We start from the raw sequence: 23,254 nt of genomic DNA, 5'->3' as shown, positions 1-23,254 counted from the left end.
GTCGGCGTTCTGATGTAGAACCTGGAAGAGTTTTGGTACACTAAGTCAACAGCATAGGCAAGAAAGACAAGAGATTGAAGAATAAAGTCGTTGTTTTAGTTTTTTTGGCGCAGAAAAGGTATTCTCGTCACTTCATAACATTAAGGTTGAACCACTGTAGTCACATGGACTTTTTTAGCGATGTCTTTACTACATTTCTGGGCCTTGGAAGTTGCAATGACGTTGCTGCTTATGGCTGGTTCAGAAAGCTCTCGGATTTCATCAAAAATATCTTAATTTGTGTTCCGAAGTTGAACGAAGATCTTACGGGTTTTGAGCTGTCACTGGCCAGCCCAGAAAAGTTATTAAAGACATCGTTAAAATAGTCCGAGTGACTACAGTGGCTCAACCTACGAGAATACTTTTTGTGCGCAAAAAACAAACAAAAATAACGACTTTATTCAACTATTCATTTCCTTCTCTGTGGGCCTCGAGATTTCACGTAGTGTAACAGCGCAGCGCTTCTGTGTTGTACACGTAGGCTCACTATTGGCCGACGCTGGTCATGTGTTTGATGTGTGTGTGACGGACAACACAGAAGCGCTGCGCTGTTACACTACGTGAAATCTCGAGGCCCACAGAGAAGGAAATGAATAGTTGAATAAAGGCGTTATTTTTGTTTGTTTTTTGCGCTCAAAAAGTATTCTCGTCGCTTGATAAACTTAAGGTTGAGCCACTGTAGTCACTCGGACTATTTTAACGATGTCTTTCATAACTTTTCTGGGCCGGCCAGTTTCGATCCCTTAGAAGCCTATGGAGGAGTGATCCAGCTCTCAGATTTAATCAAAAATATCTTAATTTGTGTTCAGAAGATGAACGAAAGTCTTACGGGGTTGAACAACATGAGCGAGAGTAATTCCTGACAGAGTTTACATTTTGGGGTGAACTATCCCTTTAATGTGTTGAAAACTGACACCATCCCCCAGCACTGTGGCTAATCAACAACTGGCTGAAGACCTGAATGTGTTTTACTGCAATACGCATTATATTCACACAGCGCACACACTCGCCTCTGCACTTACGATTTCTCTCAAAATGGGGACCGGAGAGCTGTCAGTCAATAATACATGGGAAAACAAAGTAACTTGCGTTATTTATTTGAAAAAGTTACTCATATTTAAAGTGACAGTTCATCTAAAAACGAAAATTGTTGTTAATTACTCTCCCTCATGTCGTTCCAAACCTGTAGGACCTAGTTGGATAAACATAAAAATTGTATTTCTTTGCCATTTTCTTTTCCATACAGATACCCCGCTGGCTACTTCGTTCAGAACACTAACTTTGATTTCTTCAACTACGCTGGAATACACCGATCGGTCCTGCTGTACACGACACCAAAGGTGCACATTGATGACATCACAGTGGAGACGTCATTCTCTGATAACATTGGTAAGCGGAGAATTGGCGTACAGAAAAAGATGTGGCTCCTGATACTTTCACTTTCACATTAGAACATATAATGAATGGTATAACCATTCACAGACTTCTGTCTTTTGTTTTACTTGATTAATAACATTATAATATTTGCAAAATATTTTATACATAAATGTAGATTCCTCAAATCCCCTCTTCTGTTTATTAAGTGAATTCAAACATTTCTCAGAAGCACTTTCAAAAATGAAAAGTCGAAATGTAGTATTTTTAATGTGTATTTGAACATTCATAGACGTTCTGTGTAAGTATGATTTTCACGTGTTTTAACAAACCGAGGGACGAATTGTATTTTTTTTTTTGTGGGAATTTACTTTAGGCCATTAGAAGCTATTCATAGTTTCAAGCCACAGATATTTTGATCACCTCTCAAAAATATGTGAACAAAATGTTAGTTTTAGGGACTTGTGATCCATAAACAACACATGCTACAGTATTTCAATCACTAAAAACAGCGGGACATTATAAAATGCTTTTCTTTATTATGGTTTTATATGGAAAAACAATTAACGAGAAACTGTGTGTTGCGTTTATATTCTGGGTTCATCTACTTTCCTGTATATACAGGTGAAACTCGAAAAATTAGAATATCATGCAAAAGTTCATTTATCTCAGTAATTCAACTTAAAAGGTGAAACTAATTTATTATATAGACTCATTACATGCAAAGTGAGATATTTCAAGCCTTTATTTGTTATAATTTTCAAGCCTTTATTTCATAATCATAAATTATTATGGCTTATGAAAACCTTTTCATAATATTCTAATTTTGAATTTGGGGTTTTCATTATTTGTAAGCCATAATCATCAAAATTATAACAAATAAAGGCTTGAAATATCTCACTTTGCTTGTAATGAGTCTATATAATATATTAGTTTCACCTTTTAAGTTGAATTACTGAAATAAATTAACTTATGCATGATATTCAAATTTTTCGAGTTTCACCTGTAGTATGCATCCTCAATAGCGTGTACCCGGTAAACTGAATTTGGTCTTTTAACATCACTGTCTCTCTCTACATTAGTACTTAATACAAACCTGGTAAAAATGACTGGTGGTCAATGGAAGAAAGCCTTGTTTTGAACCCTCAATGTGGGTGATGTCACGTGAAAACTATGAATAGACCTTAACCTGATGCATTTGTTTAAAATGTTTGTTGATTTAGTGCCTAGTTCATCTGTTCATATGTGTGTCCTGTGATTTAGGGCTGGTGAGTTATAATGTGTCCGTGTTGGGCGGCTCTAAGCCTGCTGTGAAAGTGACGCTCTCTGCAAAGGACGGCAGATGTGTGGCTTCGGCTAACGGCTCCCGAGGAACTCTCAAGGTCACAGACGTCAACCTCTGGTGGCCGTACCTGATGCACGAAAACCCAGGATACCTTTACTCCATGGAGGTCAGTGAAGTTACTCTCCGATGGTGTCGGCATGAAACAGAAGTTGCACTAAGCTTTTCATCCCTATTGTGACTAGGGCTGTCAAAATTGCTCAAAAATGACGTTCGTTCGAATATTCCCTCTAAAAAAAACACATACATTCGAACTATTCGAACATCTGGTTGCGCATTTTGTCAATGACTCGCATTACGTCAATAACAGCACAAATTAATACAAAGAGACATAACTACTTGTATAGGTAGTTTATTCAAAGGGTTAGTTCACCCAAAAATGAAAATGATGTCATTAATGACTCTCCCTCATGTCGCTCCAAGCCCGTCAGACCTCCGTTCATCTTCAGGACACAGTTTAAGATATTTTAGATTTAGTCCGAGAGCTTTCTGTCCCTCCATTGTAAATGTATGTACGGTATACTGTCCTTGTCCAGAAAGGAGATAAAGACATCATCAAAGTAGTCCATGTGACATCAGTGGGTTAGTTAGAGTGTGTTGAAGCATCGAAAATACATTTTGGTCCAAAAATAACAAAAACTACGACTTTATTCAGCATTGTATTGTCTTCCGGTTCTGTTGTGGATCCGCGTAAATTGATCAAATGCAATATAAGCAACTTTGGATAAAAGCGCCTGCCAAATGCATAAATGTAAAAGAAAAAACTTTTCCTGGTTATGTCAAATTAATGCGCAAATATTGCACTGATTATAACAATGCTCTGTTTATTTGGCCATATTGTGTCGTTAGATTATAAATAACATTTTTGATTGAAACTTAGTAGAAAAGATAGCATTAGACAATAAGGTCGCATTTAGTTAATGCTGGATTATGCATTAACTAACATTAACAATGAGCAATACATTTGCTACATTAGTTAATAAAACGTTTAATTGGTACATGTTAGCTCAGGTCTATTAAATATTAACTTTTGGTTTTTAATAATGTACTAGTAAATGTGGAAATTCATGCTCATGTTAACTAATGTGAATCTTATTATTTAAAAAAATCTGAGTTTATAGATTCATTTTGTGAATCAGTTCAAAGCGTTTTTCAATGAATTGATTCAAAGCTTTGATTCAATAACTCATGTTTGTTCTGCTGTTTGTAGGTTCAGGCGACAGCAGAGGATGGACAGACGGATGTTTACACTCTTTCTGTGGGTATTCGTACGGTTAAGGTCACCAATACGCAGTTTCTCATCAACAACAAGCCGTTCTACTTCCACGGGGTCAACAAGCACGAGGACGCAGACGTGAGTGTCAGCAGAGGGCAGCAAACACACACCGTCCATGCAAAACACACACCTTTCATGCAAAACACAAAACTGACGTGCGCTTACGCTGCCTATAGAAAACCAGATACAAAAAGACATTTATGAGCATATACTGTCAGTAACGCGGCAATATCGTTTAAACTATAGTAATATCATGACACAAGGGTGAAATTCATTAGTTTTCTCATTTGTTTCTTTGCTGAGTGACTATAATACTGATTAAAGAAACCGATTCCTTGTTATTTTTTGACTTTCTGTCTTCAGTGGAACATGTTTAGCACATGCTCTTATCAAACTGAATGAGGTTTGGATGCTTTCAAGCTCCACAAATGACAAAAAAGCACAATTAAGTTTCATTAAGTAGTTTATAAGGCTCATGGATTATATTCAGATTCTTCTGATTTGATAGCATGTCATATAATCAAATCTCTCAAATCGTATTAATGTTTGCACATTTTCACATATCAAGACATGTTGCGTGAGTTGTTGAATCTTTTATCATAAAGATTAGTGTGCGGAAGAAAGAAAGTCATACGGGTTTGAAACGACATGATTACAGAGTAAATGCTGACATTTGTATTTTTAAGCCAAGCATCTGGTAAAAGCAGCTGATACCAGCTCTTAGCTCAACCACACGCCCGCATGCTCTCACCGAGTGCTGTAGTTCTGTTATTATTGCTGATGTTTGATGGACACACACTGTAAAATACTGCATCCTCACATCCGATTTCATATTTCAGTGGTGGCACAATTTTGTTTGACTAACATAACGTCAGATACAGTTTTTCTAATTTTCTAATAAAAAGTATATATATTTTGTAATTATTATTTATTTAATCTATCCAATAAATGTATTTATCTTTATTTCATTTTATTTAAATGGCCTGGAAATCAACATTTTAACATCTCCATGTTTTCCATGACCATTGGAAAAGCATCCATATAAGAATCAACAGCAATATTTACTTGCATATAAACTAACACATTTAAATGCATGAAAAGTTAAATGCTACAAGCAAATTATTTATCGATTCAGAATTTTGTATCAATTCATTGAAACTTATTCACGGAAATAAAACTTTAAACTCGGCAACACTTTACAATAAGATTCCATTTAACATGAACGAACAATAAACAGTTGTATTTTTATTGACAAATTTTTAGCAAAGGTTAACTATAACAAATGTATTGTTGATTGCAGGGTTATTATAGTTAACTTAAAGGGGTGGTTCAGAATTTTGGACATCGGGCCTCATTGGCCTCATTTCCAAGTTTTCAAAAATTTTCATCCAGTCGTTCCAGTTGCATAGTTCGCCGGTGCTAGGCTAGCACGAGTCAACGGTAACTGCTAGCCTGGCATTAAAAACAGTTTTATCCACTCCACAGTTCACCAAAAGCAAATACATTATAACGCCAGACTATCGATGTAAATGTCTGTTGAGAGAATAATGTTAGAAATCAAACTACCCTTTCATCTCATTGCAATAGTTATACTTTGTTCCCTGTATTTATTAGCGCAGTCTACAGCAGCGGCGGAGTGATATGTAGTTACCTAGGCCAGTGTTTCCCAACCCTACTCCTTGAGGCACACCAACAGTGCACATTTTGGCATTTTCTGACCCATATATTTCTGGTCTTGGAGTCTCTACTAACGAGCTGATGAGTTGATTCAGGTGTGAAACTAGTTCCTGTAAATGTAATGCGATCATTGAGATGCAAGAGTAGTTTGATTTTTAACATTATTCTCTTAAAGGTGCTCTATGTAACTTTTCTACTAAAATGAGTCCTTTTTTTATTGCCTGTGTGTGAAGGGGTTGTAATCACACATTAAAATGATCCACTTGTCGAGTTTTGCTATTACCTCTGAAGGCCAGTATTCCTATTTCTATGTGAAGTCTCTGGGTCGGATTTACCGCGAAATCAAACGGATGTGACGTGCATGCGCGCTCCCGAGCCTCTCTCCTTATATACAGTCTATTGTAGATAGGGGTGGGCGATATGAGCAAAAATTCATATCACGATATTTTTCACTGTCCGGACGATATCGATATTATATCGCGATATGAGAAAAAAAAAATTGGAATCACATTTTAGTACACCTTAGTTAAATTACAGGCAAAATATGTATTTTAACAGTAGATAACTAGAAACAGGTGAGGCATTTCATTGGACATAGACCTGAAATGTTTTTTGTTTTGTGCCATTTTTTTTCTCAAAAAGTGCAAACGTGCAACATGAGGTAGGCCTGAATGCACTTGTTATGTCTTTCCACTTTTTGGCTTGTCTTGTCATAATGAGAACCGGCAGCGAATGAATACTTTATTGATTTCTGAGTGAGAGCCGTCTTCGGGTGTGCTCTGTCTCCGGGAATATCTGTTGTTATAGTTTTGCTTTTTTAAATTAGTTTTTATTTTAATATCGTTTTCAATTTTGCTTTAAATTTCAGTTTAGTTTTAGCTAGTTTCATTAATGGTTTTGTTAGTTTTTATTTAGTTTTATTTTGCAAACACATTTCTATATAGTTTTTATTTTATTTAGTTTCAGTTTTAGTAATTATAGTTTAGCTTTAGCAGAGCGAGCAGAACACTTCCAGTGTAGACCAAAGCGAGACGTTTAATTTAAGTTTAATGTTTGCACAAATTACAGTTAACTCTTATGCAGACATCTTAATAATAAAAATAAAACTAGAATGTACATTTCCAGAAGAAAATGTGAAGTGGTGCTTGCAGTGGCAAAACTCGCCGCTCGGTTGCTAGCGTGCGGTTAGCTAGTTTTTACCAAGATGCTAGCATGATTAGCATGTTGCTAGCATCATGCTAGCATGATTAGCATGTTGCTAGCATCATGCTAGCATTATAGGCATGTTACTAGCATGTTTTAGTTAGATTCTCCCATTATGCTAGCATGTTGCTAGCATGATGCTAGCAAAAATAAGAATGTTGCAAACATGTTTTAGTTAGATGCTAGCATTATTTGCATCATGCTAGCATGATTAGCATATTGCTAGCATCATGCTAGCATGATTAGCATATTGCTAGCATCATGCTAGCATGATTAGCATATTGCTAGCATCATGCTAGCATGTTTAGCATGTTGCTAGCATGATGCTAGCATGTTTAGCATGTTGCTAGCATGTTGCTAGCATCTTGCTAGCATGATGCTAGCATGTTTAGCATGTTGCTAGCATGTTGCTAGCATGATGCTAGCATGATTAGCATGTTGCTAGCATGATGCTAGCATGTTTAGCATGTTGCTAGCATGTTGCTAGCATAATGCTAGCATGATTAGCATGTTGCTAGCATGATGCTAGCATGATTAGCATGTTGCTAGCATATTGCTAGCATGTTGCTAGCATGATTAGCATGTTGCTAGCATGATGCTAGCATGATGCTAGCATGATGCTAGCATGATTACCATGTTGCTAGCATGATGCTAGCATGATTAGCATGTTGCTAGCATGATGCTAGCATGATTAGCATGTTTCTAGCATATTTGTAGCATGATTAGCATGTTGCTACCATGTTACTAGCATGATTAGCATGTTGCTAGCATGATGCTAGCATGATTAGCCTGTTGCTAGCATGTTTGTAGCTAGTTGCTAGCATGATTAGCATGTTTCTAGCATCATGCTAGCATGATTAGCATGTTGCTAGCATTATGCTAGCATGATTAGCATGTTGCTAGCATGATGCTAGCATGTTTAGCATGTTGCTAGCATGGTTGCTATGGTATTACTAGGTGGTTGCTAGGGTGTTGCTAGGCGGTTGCTAGGGTGTTCTGGGTGGTTGCTAGGGCGTTGCTAGGCAGTTGCTAGGGTATCCTGGGTGGTTGCTAAGCGGTTGCTAGGGTAATTTGTGTGGTTGCTAGGGCATTCCTAGGGTGTTCAGGGTGGTTGCTAGGGTGTTGCTAGGTTGTTGCTAAGGTATTCTGGTTGGTTGCTAGGGTGTTCTGGGTGGTTGCTAGGCGGTTGCTAGGGTGTTCTGGGTGGTTGCTAGGGCGTTGCTAGGCAGTTGCTAGGGTATCCTGGGTGGTTGCTAGGCGGTTGCTAGGGTAATTTGGGTGGTTGCTAGGGTGTTGCTAGGCAGTTGCTAGGGTATCCTGGGTGGTTGCTAGGCGGTTGCTAGGGTGTTCTGGGTGGTTGCTAGGGCGTTGCTAGGCAGTTGCTAGGGTGTTCTGGGTGGTTGCTAGGGTAATCTGTGTGGTTGCTATGGTGTTACTAGGTGGTTGGTAGTTGTCAAAGATGGTTACTGTTGAGTTTGTAGCATTTTATTGGCATGATTTAGCACTTAGCTAATCAATATTAGCATGTAGCTATTCACTGCTAGCATGTGTAGCATGTAGCAAGTCCTGTTTGCTAGCATGAGTCAAAATAGCCAACCCCCATCTCTATACGATGTTCTGATGCAGAGATATCGGTCTTGCAAAACGGTTGCTAGGGTACACTGTTTGGTTGCTAGGGAGTGGCTTGGCAGCTGCCAATCATGAAGCTCCAAAGTCAATGTGAATGTATAAACCAACCCCCATCTCTATACGATGTTCTGATGCAGAGATGTAGGTCTTGCAAAATGGTTGCTAGGGTACTCTGTTTGGTTGCTAGGGAGTGGCTTGGCAGCTGCCAATCATGAAACTCCAAAGGCTGCTTGTCAGTATGAATGATATAAACCAACTCCCATGCCTCTGTGACATTCAGAATGGACGATATTCCTCTTTGGATTTTGGTTGCTAAGGTGCTCGACAATGGTTGCTAGGGCGTGGCTAGGAAGTGTTGAGGTGACTCATGATTGGCTGTTTGCTGCCCCGAGTCAAACGAGACCACCCTCATGTTTCTATGACAATTGAGTCCAGAGATATCCCTTCGATCTCTTTCAATGGAAGTCTATGGGAGTTGTTGCTAAGGTGCTCTAAATGGTTGCTAGGGCGTGGCTTAATAGCTTCACAATGATCCTGAGAGACTGATTGGTTGTCTGAGTAAAATGAGCCCACCCTCTTGTCTCTATGACACTGTGATCCAGAGTTATGTTCAATATAAAAGCGGTTTCTATGGTGTAGGACGGCCCATTTCATGGGCCGTCCTACACCATAGTAAGTCAATGGGGCAACTTTGGGCCGCTCCTGCGCCCCAGGGGTGCAACTTTTACCCCATTGTGTGGTATGTTCTTACAGAGCCTGTCAGCCTCTTCAAATGTGGCAAATTTCACGTTTCTGCGACATCCTCGTTCCGAGCTACGGCTCGTCAAAGTTTTTCGCAATGTTAAGTCTATGGGATTTTTTTGGGCCGTTTTTCGCCCCTGGGGCGACCATCGTACCCCCGATCTCTTAGAAAAGTCATAGCACACCATTCCCGAACAGGCCGCACGTTTTGACACCTCATTCATGGGTCTGTGACAAAAACTGCGGGAGGAGTAGCGCGTCAAAAAGTGGCCAGAAGAATAATAAGAAGAAGAAGAAGAAGAACTAGAATGTACATTTCCAGAAGAAAATGTGAAGTGGTGCTTGCAGTGGCAAAACTCGCTGCTCGGTTGCTACGGTGTGGTAAATGATTGCATACGAGCAAAGAACCATGTCTGTACGATATTGTGGTGCTGAGATATGGCTTATTCATGTGTTTGTATGGTTACTAGGGTTCCCTATATGGTTGCTATGGTGTGCTTATAGAGTTTATGAGATGATATTTAAAGACTAGTTGACTGTCTGAGTCAAAAAAGGCAAACTCCATGTTTCCTCTATTTTCTGGAGCTGAGATATGGCTTGAATATGTTGTTTTATAGTTGCTAGGGTGGCATAAGTGGTTGCTAGGGCGGGAATATGAAGTTATTATGTCACTACTTATTGGCTGCTTGATAGGCCGAGTCAAAAGAGCCCAACCCCAAGTCTCTGTGACCTTCTAGTCAAAAGATATGATCTCACAAATGTTGTCCCAATGTTAAGTCTATGGGAATTTTTTCGTCCGATTTATCGGCTGCTGAACGAACATCATACAACCGATCACTTAGAAAAGTCATAGCACACCTCTCCTCAATGAGCCGGTCGATTTGACACCTCATTCATGGGTCTACGACAAAAAATGCGGGAGGAGTAGCGTGCCGAAGTTTTGTCTTGGTGAATAGTAATCACAATACTAGAATGTACATTTCCAGAAGAAAATGTGAAGTGGTGCTTGCAGTGGCAAAACTCGCCGCTCGGTTGCTAGGGTGTTGTACATGATTGCATACGAGACAACAACCATGTCTGTACGATGTTCTGATGCGGAGATATGGCTTATTCATGTGTTTGTATGGTTACTAGGGTACAATATATGGTTGCTATGGTGTGCTTATACAGTTTATGGGATGATATTTAAAGACTGGTTGACAGTCTGAGTCAAAAAAGCCAAGCTCCATGTCTCTACAATTTTCTGGAGCTGAAATATGGCTTGTAAATGTTGTTTTATGGTTGCTAGGGTGCCCTAAGTGGTTGCTAGGGCGTGGCCATGAAGTTGTTATGTCACTACTTATTGGCTTCTTGATAGGCCGAGTCAAAAGAGCCCAACCCCAAGTTTCTATGACCTTCTGGTCAAAAGAAATGATCTTACAAATTTTGTGCCAATGTTAAGTCTATGGGACTTTTTTCGCCAAATTTTTCGCCCGCCGGACGAACATCGTACAACCGATCGCTTAGAAAAGACATAGCACACCTCTCCTCAATGAACCGGTCGATTTGACACCTCATTCATGGGTCTACGACAAAAGGTCTGGGAGGAGTAGCGTGCCGAAGTTTTGTCTGGGTGAATAGTAATCACAACACTAGAATGTACATTTCCAGAAGAAAATGTGAAGTGGTGCTTGCAGTGGCAAAACTCGCCGCTCGGTTGCTAGAGTGTGGTACATTATTGCATACGAGCCAACAACCATGTCTGTACGATGTTCTGGTGCTGAGATATGGCTTATTCATGTGTTTGTATGGTTACTAGGGTACCCTATATGGTTGCTATGGTGTGCTTATACAGTTTAAGAGATTATTTTAAAAGACTAGTTGACAGTCTGAGTCAAAAAAGGCAAACTTCATGTTTCTTCTATTTTCTGGAGCTGACATAATGGCTTGAATATGTTGTTTTATGGTTGCTATGCTGCCCTAAGTGGTTGCTAGGGCGCAAATATGAAGTTATTATGTCACTACTTATTGGCTGCTTGATAGGCCGAGTCAAAAGAGCCCAACGCCAAGTCTCTATGACCTTCTGGTCAAAAGATATAATCTCACAAATTTTGTGCCAATGTTAAGTCTATGGGACTTTTTTCGTCCAATTTATCGCCCGCCGGACGATCATCGTACAACCGATCGCTTAGAAAAGTCATAGCACACCTCTCCTCAATGAACCGGTCGATTTGACACCTCATTCATGGGTCTACGACAAAAGGTGCGGGAGGAGTAGCGTGCCGAAGTTTTGTCTAGGTGAATAGTAATCACAACACTAGAATGTACATTTCCAGAAGAAAATGTGAAGTGGTGCTTGCAGTGGCAAAACTCGCCGCTCGGTTGCTAGGGTGTTGTACATGATTGCATACGAGCCAACAACCATGTCTGTACGATATTGTGGAGCTGAGATATGGCTTATTCATGTGTTCAGGTGGTTACTAGGGTACTCTATATGGTTGCTAGGGTGTGTTTATACAGTTTATGAGATGATATTTAAAGACTAGTTGACAGTCTAAGTCAAAAAAGCCAAACTCCATGTTTCTACTATTTTCTGGAGCTGAAATATGGCTTGAATGTTGTTTTATGGTTGCTAGGCTGCCCTAAGTGGTTGCTAGGGCGCGAATATGAAGTTATTATGTCACTACTTATTGGCTTCTTGATAGGCCGAGTCAAATGAGCCCAACCCCAAGTCTCTATGACCTTTTGGTCAAAAGATATGATATAACAAATTTTGTGCCATTGTTAAGTCTATGGGACTTTTTTTGGCCGATTTATCGCCCGCCGGACGAACATCGTACAACCGATCGCTTAGAAAAGACATAGCACACCTCTCCTCAATGAACCGGTCGATTTGACACCTCACTCATGGGTGTACGACAAAAGGTGCGGGAGGAGTAGCGTGCCGAAGTTTTGTCTAGGTGAATAGTAATCACAACACTAGAATGTACATTTCCAGAAGAAAATGTGAAGTGGTGCTTGCAGTGGCAAAACTCGCCGCTCGGTTGCTAGGGTGTTCTTGGAGTTTGCTATGATGATGCAAGGCAGTTGCTAGGGTGTTCTGGGTGGTTGCTATGGTGTTGCTATGCGGTTGCTAGGGTATTCTGGGTGGTTGCTAAGGTGTTTTGGGTGGTTGCTAGGCGGTTTCTAGGGTGTTCTGGGTGGTTGCTAGGGTGTTGCTAGGGTGTTGCTAGGTGGTTGCTAGGGTGTTGCTAGGGTGTTCTGGGTGGTTGCTAGGGTGTTGCTAGGTGGTTGCTAGGGTGTTCTGAGTGGTTGCTAGGGTGTTGCTAGGTGGTTGCTAGGGTATTCTGGGTGGTTGCTAGGGTGTTGCTAGGTGGTTGCTAGGGTGTTCTGGGTGGTTGCTAGGGTGTTGCTAGGTGGTTGCTAGGGTGTTCTGAGTGGTTGCTAGGGTGTTGCTAGGCCGTTGCTATGGTGTTCGAGGGTGGTTGCTAGGGCGTTGCTAGGCAGTTGCTAGGGTATCCTGGGGGTTGCTAGGCGGTTGCTAGGGTGTTCTGGGTGGTTGCTAGGCAGTTGCTAGGGTGTTCTGGGTGGTTGCTAGGCGGTTGCTAGGGCGTTGCTAGGCGGTTGCTAGGGTAATCTGGGTTGTTGCTAGGGCGTTGCTAGGTGGTTGCTAGGGTATCCTGGGTGGTTGCTAGGCGGTTGCTAGGGTGTTCTGGGTGGTTGCTAGGGCGTTGCTAGGCAGTTGCTAGGGTGTTCTGGGTGGTTGCTAGGGTGTTGCTAGGGTAATTTGGGTGGTTGCTATGGTGTTACTAGGTGGTTGGTAGTTGTCAAAGATGGTTACTGTTGAGTTTGTAGCATTTTATTGGCATGATTTAGCACTTAGCTAATCAATATTAGCATGTAGCTATTCACTGCTAGCATGTGTAGCATGTAGCAAGTCCTGTTTGCTAGCATGAGTCAAAAGAGCCAACCCCCATCTCTATACGATGTTCTGATGCAGAGATATTGGTCTTGCAAAACGGTTGCTAGGGTACTCTGTTTGGTTGCTAGGGAGTGGCTTGGCAGCTGCCAATCATGAAGCTCCAAAGTCAATGTGAATGTATAAACCAACCCCCATCTCTATACGATGTTCTGATGCAGAGATGTAGGTCTTGCAAAATGGTTGCTAGGGTACTCTGTTTGGTTGCTAGGGAGTGGCTTGGCAGCTGCCAATCATGAAACTCCAAAGGCTGCTTGTCAGTATGAATGATATAAACCAACTCCCATGCCTCTGTGACATTCAGAATGGACGATATTCCTCTTTGGATTTTGGTTGCTAAGGTGCTCGACAATGGTTGCTAGGGCGTGGCTAGGAAGTGTTGAGGTGACTCATGATTGGCTGTTTGCTGCCCCGAGTCAAACGAGACCACCCTCATGTTTCTATGACAATTGAGTCCAGAGATATCCCTTCGATTTCTTTCAATGGAAGTCTATGGGAGTTGTTGCTAAGGTGCTCTAAATGGTTGCTAGGGCGTGGCTTAATAGCTTCACAATGATCCTGAGAGACTGATTGGTTGTCTGAGTAAAATGAGCCCGCCCTCTTGTCTCTATGACACTGTGATCCAGAGTTATGTTCAATACAAAAGCGGTTTCTATGGTGTAGGACGGCCCATTTCATGGGCCGTCCTACACCATAGTAAGTCAATGGGGCAACTTTGGGCCCCTCCTGCCCCTCAGGGGTGCAACTTTTACCCCATTGTGTGGTATGTTCTTACAGAGCCTGTCAGCCTCTTCAAATGTGGCAAATTTCACGTTTCTGCGACATCCTCGTTCCGAGCTACGACTCGTCAAAGTTTTTCGCAATGTTAAGTCTATGGGATTTTTTTGGGCCGTTTTTCGCCCCTGGGGCGACCATCGTACCCCCGATCTCTTAGAAAAGTCATAGCACACCATTCCCGAACAGGCCGCACGTTTTGACACCTCATTCATGGGTCTGTGACAAAAACTGCGGGAGGAGTAGCGCGTCAAAAAGTGGCCAGAAGAATAATAATAAGAAGAAGAAGAAGAAGAAGAATAATAAGTATGTGAGATAACAATAGTGTTGCTTCGCCATAGGCAAGCACCACTAATAATAAGTATGCACAATAACACTAGTGTTGCTTTGCCATAGGCAAGCACCACTAACTAGAATGTACATTTCCAGAAGAAAATGTGAAGTGGTGCTTGCAGTGGCAAAACTCGCCGCTCGGTTGCTAGGGTGCGGTTAGCTAGTTTTTACCAAGATGCTAGCATGATTAGCATGTTGTTAGCATTATGATAGCATTATTAGCATGTTGCTAGCATGATTAGCATGTTGCTAGCATGATGCTAGCAGAATTAGCATGATGCTAGCATGATTAGCATGTTGCTAGCATGATGCTAGCATGATTAGCATTATGCTAGCATTATGCTAGCATGATTAGCATGTTGTTAGCATCATGCTAGCATCATGCTAGCAAGATTAGCATGTTGTTAGCATCATGCTACCAACATGCTAGCATGATCAGCATGTTGCTAGCAAGATGCTAACAAAAATAAGCATGTTGCAAACATGTTTTAGCTAGATGCTAGCATGATTAGCATATTGCTAGCATCATGCTAGCATGTTTAGCATGTTGCTAGCATGGTTGCTAAGGTGTTACTAGGTGGTTGCTAGGGTATTATGGGTGGTTGCTAGGGCGTTGCTTGGCGGTTGCTAGGGTTTTCTGGGTGGTTGCTATGGTGTTGCTAGGCGGTTGCTAGGGTGTTCTGGATGGTTGCTAAGGGTGTTGCTAGGCGGTTGCTAGGATGTTCTGAGTGGTTGCTAGGGTGTTGCTAGGTGGTTGCTAGGGTATTCTGGGTGGTTGCTAGGGTGTTGCTAGGCGGTTGCTAGGGTGTTCTGGGTGGTTGCTAGGGTGTTGCTAGGCGGTTGCTAGGGTGTTCTGGGTGGTTGCTATGGTGTTGCTATGCGGTTGCTAGGGTATTCTGGGTGGTTGCTAGGGTGTTTTGGGTGGTTGCTAGGCGGTTGCTAGGGTATTCTGGGTGGTTGCTAGGGTGTTGCTAGGGTGTTTTGGGTGGTTGCTAGGGTGTTGCTAGGTGGTTGCTAGGGTGTTCTGGGTGGTTGCTAGGGTGTTGCTAGGGTGTTCTGGGTGGTTGCTAGGGTTTTGCTAGGCGGTTGCCAGGGTGTTCTGGGTGGTTGCTAGGGGGTTGCTAGGTGGTTGCTAGGGTGTTTTGGGTGGTTGCAAGGGTGTTGCTAGGTGGTTGCTAGGGTGTTCTGGGTGGTTGCTAGGGTGTTGCTAGGTGGTTGCTAGGGTGTTCTGAGTGGTTGCTAGGGTGTTCTGGGTGGTTGCTAGGGTATTCTGGGCGGTTGCTAGGGTGTTTTGGGTGGTTGCTAGGGTGTTCTGGGTGGTTGCTAGGGTGTTGCTAGGTGGTTGCTAGGGTGGTTGCTAGGGGGTTGCTAGGTGGTTGCTAGGGTGTTTTGGGTGGTTGCTAGGGTGTTGCTAGGTGGTTGCTAGGGTGTTCTGGGTGGTTGCTAGGGTGTTGCTAGGCGGTTGCTAGGGTGTTCTGGGTGGTTGCTAGGGTGTTGCTAGGTGGTTGCTAGGGTGTTCTGAGTGGTTGCTAGGGTGTTGCTAGGCGGTTGCTAGGGTGTTCTGGGTGGTTGCTAGGCGGTTGCTAGGGTATTCTAGGTGGTTGCTATGGTGTTGCTAGGCGGTTGCTAGGGTGTTTTGGGTGGTTGCTAGGGTGTTTTAGGTGGTTGCTATGGTATTCTGGATGGTTGCTATGGTGTTACTAGGTGGTTGGTAGTGTTCACATTTGGTTACTATAGAGTTTTTATAATGTTCATGGCATGATTTAGCACTTAGCTAATCAATATTAGCATGTAGCTATTCACAGCTAGCATGTTTAGCATGTAGCAAGTCCTGTTTGCTAGCATGAGTCAAAAGAGCCAACCCCCATCTCTATACGATGTTCTGATGCAGAGATATTGGTCTTGCAAAACGGTTGCTAGGGTACTCTGTTTGGTTGCTAGGGAGTGGCTTGGCAGCTGCCAATCATGAAGCTCCAAAGTCAATGTGAATGTATAAACCAACCCCCATCTCTATACGATGTTTTGATGCAGAGATATAGGTCTTGCAAAATGGTTGCTAGGGTACTCTGTTTGGTTGCTAGGGAGTGGCTTGGCAGCTGCCAATCATGAAACTCCAAAGGCTGCTTGTCAGTATAAATGATATAAACCAACTCCCATGCCTCTGTGACATTCAGAATGGAAGATATCCCTGTTTGGATTTTGGTTGCTAAGGTGCTCGACAATGGTTGCTAGGGCGTGGCCAGTAAGTGTTGAGGTGATTCATGATTGGCTGTTTCCTGCCCCGAGTCAAACTAGCCCACCCTCATGTTTCTATGACTCTTATATTCTGAGATATCCCTTTGATCTGTTTCAATGGAAGTCTATGGAACTTGTTGCTAAGGAGGTCTAAATGGTTGCTAGGGCGTGGCTAGATAGCTTCACAATGATCCTGAGAGACTGATTGGCCGTCTGAGTAAAATGAGCCCGCCCCTTTGTCTCTACGACACTGTGATCCAGAGTTATGTTCAATATAAAAGCGGTTTCTATGGTGTAGGACGGCCCATTTCATGGGCCGTCCTACACCATAGTAAGTCAATGGGGCAACTTTGGGCAGCTCCTGCCCCACAGGGGTGCAACTTTTACCCCATTGTGTGGTATATTCTTACAGAGCCTGTCAGCCTCTTTAAATGTGGTAAATTTCACGTTTCTGCGACATCCTCGTTCCGAGCTACGACTCGTCAAAGTTTGACGCAATGTTAAGTCTATGGGATTTTTCGGCCGGTTTTTCGCCCCTGGGGCGAACATCGTACCCCCGATCCCTTAGAAAAGTCATAGCACACCATTCCCGAACAGGCCGCACGTTTTGACACCTCATTCTTGGGTCTGTGACAAAAACTGCGGGAGGAGTAGCGCGTCAAAAAGTGGCCAGAAGAATAAGAATAAGAAGAATAAGAATAAGAATAACTAGAATGTACATTTCCAGAAGAAAATGTGAAGTGGTGCTTGCAGTGGCAAAACTCGCCGCTCGGTTGCTAGCGTGCGGTTAGCTAGTTTTTACCAAGATGCTAGCATGATTAGCATGTTGCTATTATCATGCTAGCATGATTAGCATGTTGTTAGCATTATGCTAGCATTATTAGCATGTTGCTAGCATGATTAGCATGTTGCTAGCATGATTAGCATGTTGCTAGCATGATGTTAGCATGATTAGCATTTTGCTAGCATGTTGCTAGCATGATGCTAGCATGATTAGCATGTTTCTAGCATGTTGCTAGCATGATGCTAGCATGATTAGCATGTTGCTAGCATGATGATTAGCATGTTGCTAGCATGATGCTAGCATGATTAGCATTTTGCTAGCATGTTGCTAGCATGATTAGCATGTTGCTAGCATGATGCTAGCATGATTAGCATGTTGCTAGCATGATGATTAGCATGTTGCTAGCATGATGCTAGCATGATTAGCATTTTGCTAGCATGTTGCTAGCATGATTAGCATGTTGCTAGCATGATTAGCATGTTGTTAGCATCATGCTAGCATGATTAGCATGTTGTTAGCATCATGCTACCAACATACTAGCATGATTAGCATGTTTACTAGCATGATGTTAGCATTATTAGCATTTTGCTAGCATGTTGCTAGCATGATGCTAACATGATTAGCATGTTTATAGCATGTTGCTAGCATGATTAGCATGTTGCTAGCATGATGCTAGCATGATTAGCATGTTGCTAGCATGTTGCTAGCATGATTAGCATGTTGCTAGCATGATGCTAGCATGATTAGCATGTTGTTAGCATCATGCTAGCATTATTAGCATGTTGTTAGCATCATGCTACCAACATGCTAGCATGATTAGCATGTTGCTAGCATGATGCTAGCAAAAATAAGCATGTTGCAAACATGTTTTAGGTAGATGCTAGCATGATTAGCATATTGCTAGCATGATGCTAGCATGTTTAGCATGTTGCTAGCATGATGCTAGCATGGTTGCTAAGGTGTTACTAGGTGGTTGCTAGGGTATTATGGGTGGTTGCTAGGGCGTTGCTAGGCGGTTGCTAGGGTTTTTGGCTGGTTGCTATGGTGTTGCTAGGCGGTTGCTATGGTGTTCTGGGTGGTTGCTAGGGTGTTGCTAGGCGGTTGCTAGGGTGTTCTGAGTGGTTGTTAGGGTGTTGCTAGGCGGTTGCTAGGGTATTCTGGGTGGTTGCTAGGGTGTTGCTAGGCAGTTGCTAGGGTGTTCTGGGTGGTTGCTAGGGTGTTGCTAGGCGGTTGCTAGGGTGTTCTGAGTGGTTGCTATGGTGTTGCTAGGGTATTCTGGGTGGTTGCTAGGGTGTTGTTAGGTGGTTGCTAGGGTATTCTGGGTGGTTGCTATGGTGTTGCTAGGCGGTTGCTAGGGTGTTTTGGGTGGTTGCTAGGGTGTTTTAGGTGGTTGCTATGGTATTCTGGATGGTTGCTATGGTGTTACTAGGTGGTTGGTAGTGTTCACATTTGGTTACTATAGAGTTTTTATAATGTTCATGGCATGATTTAGCACTTAGCTAATCAATATTAGCATGTAGCTATTCACAGCTAGCATGTTTAGCATGTTGAAAGTCCTGTGTGCTAGCATGAGTCAAAAGACCCAACCCCCATCTCTATACGATGTTCTGATGCAGAGATGTAGGTCTTGCAAATTGGTTGCTAGGGTACTCTGTTTGGTTGCTAGGGAGTGGCTTGGCAGCTGCCAATGATGAAACTCCTAAGGCTGCTTGTCAGTATGAATGATATAAACCAACCCCCATCTCTATACGATGTTCTGATGCAGAGATGTAGGTCTTGCAAAATGGTTGCTAGGGTACTCTGTTTGGTTGCTAGGGAGTGGCTTGGCAGCTGCCAATGATGAAACTCCAAAGGCTGCTTGTCAGTATGAATGATATAAACCACCCCCCATCTCTATACGATGTTCTGATATAGAGATGTAGGTCTTGCAAAATGGTTGCTAGGGTACTCTGTTTGGTTGCTAGGGAGTGGCTTGGCAGCTGCCAATCATGAAACTCCAAAGGCTGCTTGTCAGTATGAATGATATAAACCAACTCCCATGCCTCTGTGACATTCAGAATGGACGATATTCCTCTTTGGATTTTTGTTGCTAAGGTGCTCGACAATGGTTGCTAGGGCGTGGCCAGTAAGTGTTGAGGTGATTCAGGATTGGCTGTTTGCTGCCCCGAGTCAAACGAGCCCACCCTCATGTTTCTATGACAATTCAGTCCAGAGATATCCCTTCGATCTCTTTCAATGGAAGTCTATGGGAGTTGTTGCTAAGGTGCTCTAAATGGTTGCTAGGGCGTGGCTTGATAGCTTCACAATGATCCTGAGAGACTGATTGGTTGTCTGAGTAAAATGAGCCCGCCCTCTTGTCTCTATGACACTGTGATCCAGAGTTATGTTCAATACAAAAGCGGTTTCTATGGTGTAGGACGGCCCATTTCATGGGCCGTCCTACACCATAGTAAGTCAATGGGGCAACTTTGGGCCCCTCCTGCCCCTCAGGGGTGCAACTTTTACCCCATTGTGTGGTATGTTCTTACAGAGCCTGTCAGCCTCTTCAAATGTGGCAAATTTCACGTTTCTGCGACATCCTCGTTCCGAGCTACGACTCGTCAAAGTTTTTCGCAATGTTAAGTCTATGGGATTTTTTTGGGCCGTTTTTCGCCCCTGGGGCGACCATCGTACCCCCGATCTCTTAGAAAAGTCATAGCACACCATTCCCGAACAGGCCGCACGTTTTGACACCTCATTCATGGGTCTGTGACAAAAACTGCGGGAGGAGTAGCGCGTCAAAAAGTGGCCAGAAGAATAATAATAAGAAGAATAATAAGTATGTGAGATAACAATAGTGTTGCTTCGCCATAGGCAAGCACCACTAATAAGTATGTGAGATAACAATAGTGTTGCTTCGCCATAGGCAAGCACCACTAATAAGAATAAGAATAAGAATAATAAACCAATGGGGGTCAATGGGACAACTTTGGGCAGCTCCTGCCCCGCAGGGGTGCAACTTTTACCCCATTGTGAGGTATTTTCTTACAGAGCCTGTCAGCCTCTTCAAATGTGGTAAATCGCAGGCTTCTGTGAAATCCTCGTTCGGAGCTATGAGTCGTCAAAGTTTGTCGCAATGTTAAGTCTATGGGATTTTTTGGAAGTTTGTTCGCCCCTGGGGCGAACACCGTACCCCCGATCGCTTATAAAAGTTGACACTGTGACCCAGAGCTATGTTCAATACAAAATCCCTATGCAATTTACCATAGTAGGAAAAACGCATGCATTTCATGGGCCGTCCTACACCATTGTAAGTCAATGGGGAAACTTTGGGCAGCTCCTGCCCCCCAGGGGTGCAACTTTTACCCCATTGTGAGGTATGCTCTTACAGAGCCTGTCAGCCTCTTCAAATGTGGCAAATCACACGTTTCTGTGAAATCCTCGTTCGGAGCTATGAGTCGTCAAAGTTTGTCGCAATGTTAAGTCTATGGGATTTTTTTGGAAGTTTGTTCGCCCCTAGGGCGAACATCGTACCCCCGATCTCTTATTAAAACTCATAGGACTCTTCTCCTCAATAGGCCGCACGATTTGATGCCTCATTCATGGGTCTGTGACAAAAGCTGCGGGAATAGGAGGGCGCCAAACTTTTTTCCTGGAATAGTAAATGTTATACTAGAAAAATTTTCAATGGGGGTCAATGGGGCAACTTTGGGCAGCTCCTGCCCCCCAGGGGTGCAACTTTTATCCCATTGTGAGGTATATTCTTACAGAGCCTGTCAGCCTCTTCAAATGTGGTAAATTGCAGGTTTCTGCGAAATCCTCGCTCGGAGCTATGAATCGTCAAAGTTTGTCGCAATGTTAAGTCTATGGGATTTTTCGGCCGCTTTTCCGCCCCTGGGGCGACCATCGTACCCCCGATCGCTTATAAAAGTCATAGCACACCATTCCCGAACAGGCCGCACGTTTTGACACCTCATTCATGGGTCTGTGACAAAAACTGCGGGAGGAGTAGCGCGTCAAAAAGTGGCCAGAAGAATAAGAATAAGAACTAGAATGTACATTTCCAGAAGAAAATGTGAAGTGGTGCTTGCAGTGGCAAAACTCGCCGCTCGGTTGCTAGGGTGCGGTGACCTAGTTTTTACCAAGATGCTAGCATGATTAGCATGTTGCTAGTATCATGCTAGCATGATTAGCATGTTGTTAGCATTATGCTAGCATTATTAGCATGTTGCTAGCATGATTAGCATGTTGCTAGCATCATGCTAGCATGATTAGCATGATGCTAGCATGATTAGCATATTGCTAGCATGTTGCTAGCATGATGCTAGCATGATTAGCATTTTGTTAGCATGTTGCTAGCATGATGCTGGCATGATTAGCATGTTGCTACCAACATGCTAGCATGATTAGCATGTTGCTAGCATGATGCTAGCAAAAATAAGCATGTTGCAAACATGTTTTAGCTAGATGCTAGCATGATTAGCATATTGCTAGCATCATGCTAGCATGTTTAGCATGTTGCTAGCATGGTTGCTAAGGTGTTACTAGGTGGTTGCTAGGGTATTATGGGTGGTTGCTAGGGCGTTGCTAGGCGGTTGCTAGGGTGTTCTGGGTGGTTGCTATGGTGTTGCTAGGCGGTTGTTAGGGTATTCTGGGTGGTTGCTAGGGTGTTTTGGGTGGTTGCTAGGTGGTTGCTAGGGTGTTTTGGGTGGTTGCTAGGGCGTTGCTAGGTGGTTGCTAGGGTGTTCTGGGGGGTTGCTATGTGGTTGCTAGGGCGTTGCTAGGCGGTTGCTAAGGTAATGTGGTTGGTTGCTAGGGCGTTGCTAGGTGGTTGCTATGGTGTCCTGGGAGGTTGCTAGGCGGTTGCTAGGGTGTTCTGGTGGTTGCTAGGGCGTTGCTAGGCGGTTGCTAGGGTGTTGCTAGGGTAATCTGGGTGGTTGCTATGGTGTTACTAGGTGGTTGGTAGTTGTCAAAGATGGTTACTGTTGAGTTTGTAGCATTTTATTGGCATGATTTAGCACTTAGCTAATCAATATTAGCATGTAGCTATTCACTGCTAGCATGTGTAGGATGTAGCAAGTCCTGTTTGCTAGCATGAGTCAAAAGAGCCAACCCCCATCTCTATACGATGTTCTGATACAGAGATATAGGTCTTGCAAAACGGTTGCTAGGGTACTCTGTTTGGTTGCTAGGGAGTGGCTTGGCAGCTGCCAATCATGAAGCTCCAATGTGAATGTGAATGTATAAACCAACCCCCATCTCTATACGATGTTTTAAAGCAGACATATAGGTCTTGCAAAATGGTTGCTAGGGTACTCTGTTTGGTTGCTAGGGAGTGGCTTGGCAGCTGCCAATCATGAAACTCCAAAGGCTGCTTGTCAGTATAAATGATATAAACCAACTCCCATGCCTCTGTGACATTCAGAATGGAAGATATCCCTGTTTGGATTTTGGTTGCTAAGGTGCTCGACAATGGTTGCTAGGGCGTGGCCAGTAAGTGTTGAGGTGATTCAGGATTGGCTGTTTGCTGGCCCGAGTGAAACGAGCCCACCCTCATGTTTCTATGACACTTATATCCTGAGATATCCCTTTGATCTGTTTCAATGGAAGTCTATGGAACTTGTTGCTAAGGAGCTCTAAATGGTTGCTAGGGCGTGGCTTGATAGCTTCACAATGATCCTGAGAGACTGATTGGCTGTCTGAGTAAAATGAGCCCGCCCCTTTGTCTCTATGACACTGTGATCCAGAGTTATGTTCAATACAAAATCCCTATGCAATTTACCATAGTAGGAAAAACACATGCATTTCATGGGCCGTCCTACACCATAGTAAGTCAATGGGGCAACTTTGGGCCCCTCCTGCCCCTCAGGGGTGCAACTTTTACCCCATTGTGTGGTATGTTCTTACAGA

At 43.0% G+C, this 23,254-nt stretch overlaps 1 protein-coding gene across 1 annotated transcript in view; it reads left to right on the top strand.

Annotated features, from left to right (window-relative positions):
- The window catches only part of gusb (glucuronidase, beta), an 86,835-nt gene that overhangs the window by 5,716 nt on the left and 57,865 nt on the right, over nt 1–23,254 (top strand). The window contains exons 4-6 of the mRNA XM_056242650.1: nt 1,286–1,428; nt 2,677–2,864; nt 3,966–4,109. Of these exons, the coding sequence (XP_056098625.1) occupies nt 1,286–1,428; nt 2,677–2,864; nt 3,966–4,109 (475 nt within the window). The remainder of the gene's footprint in view (nt 1–1,285; nt 1,429–2,676; nt 2,865–3,965; nt 4,110–23,254) is intronic.

This window comes from Rhinichthys klamathensis, unplaced genomic scaffold (genome assembly GCF_029890125.1).
Source record: "Rhinichthys klamathensis goyatoka isolate OS25496 unplaced genomic scaffold, OSU_Roscu_1.1 h1tg000738l_1, whole genome shotgun sequence".
NCBI lineage: Eukaryota > Metazoa > Chordata > Actinopteri > Cypriniformes > Leuciscidae > Rhinichthys > Rhinichthys klamathensis.
This window is presented reverse-complemented; position numbering and strand designations above follow the sequence as displayed.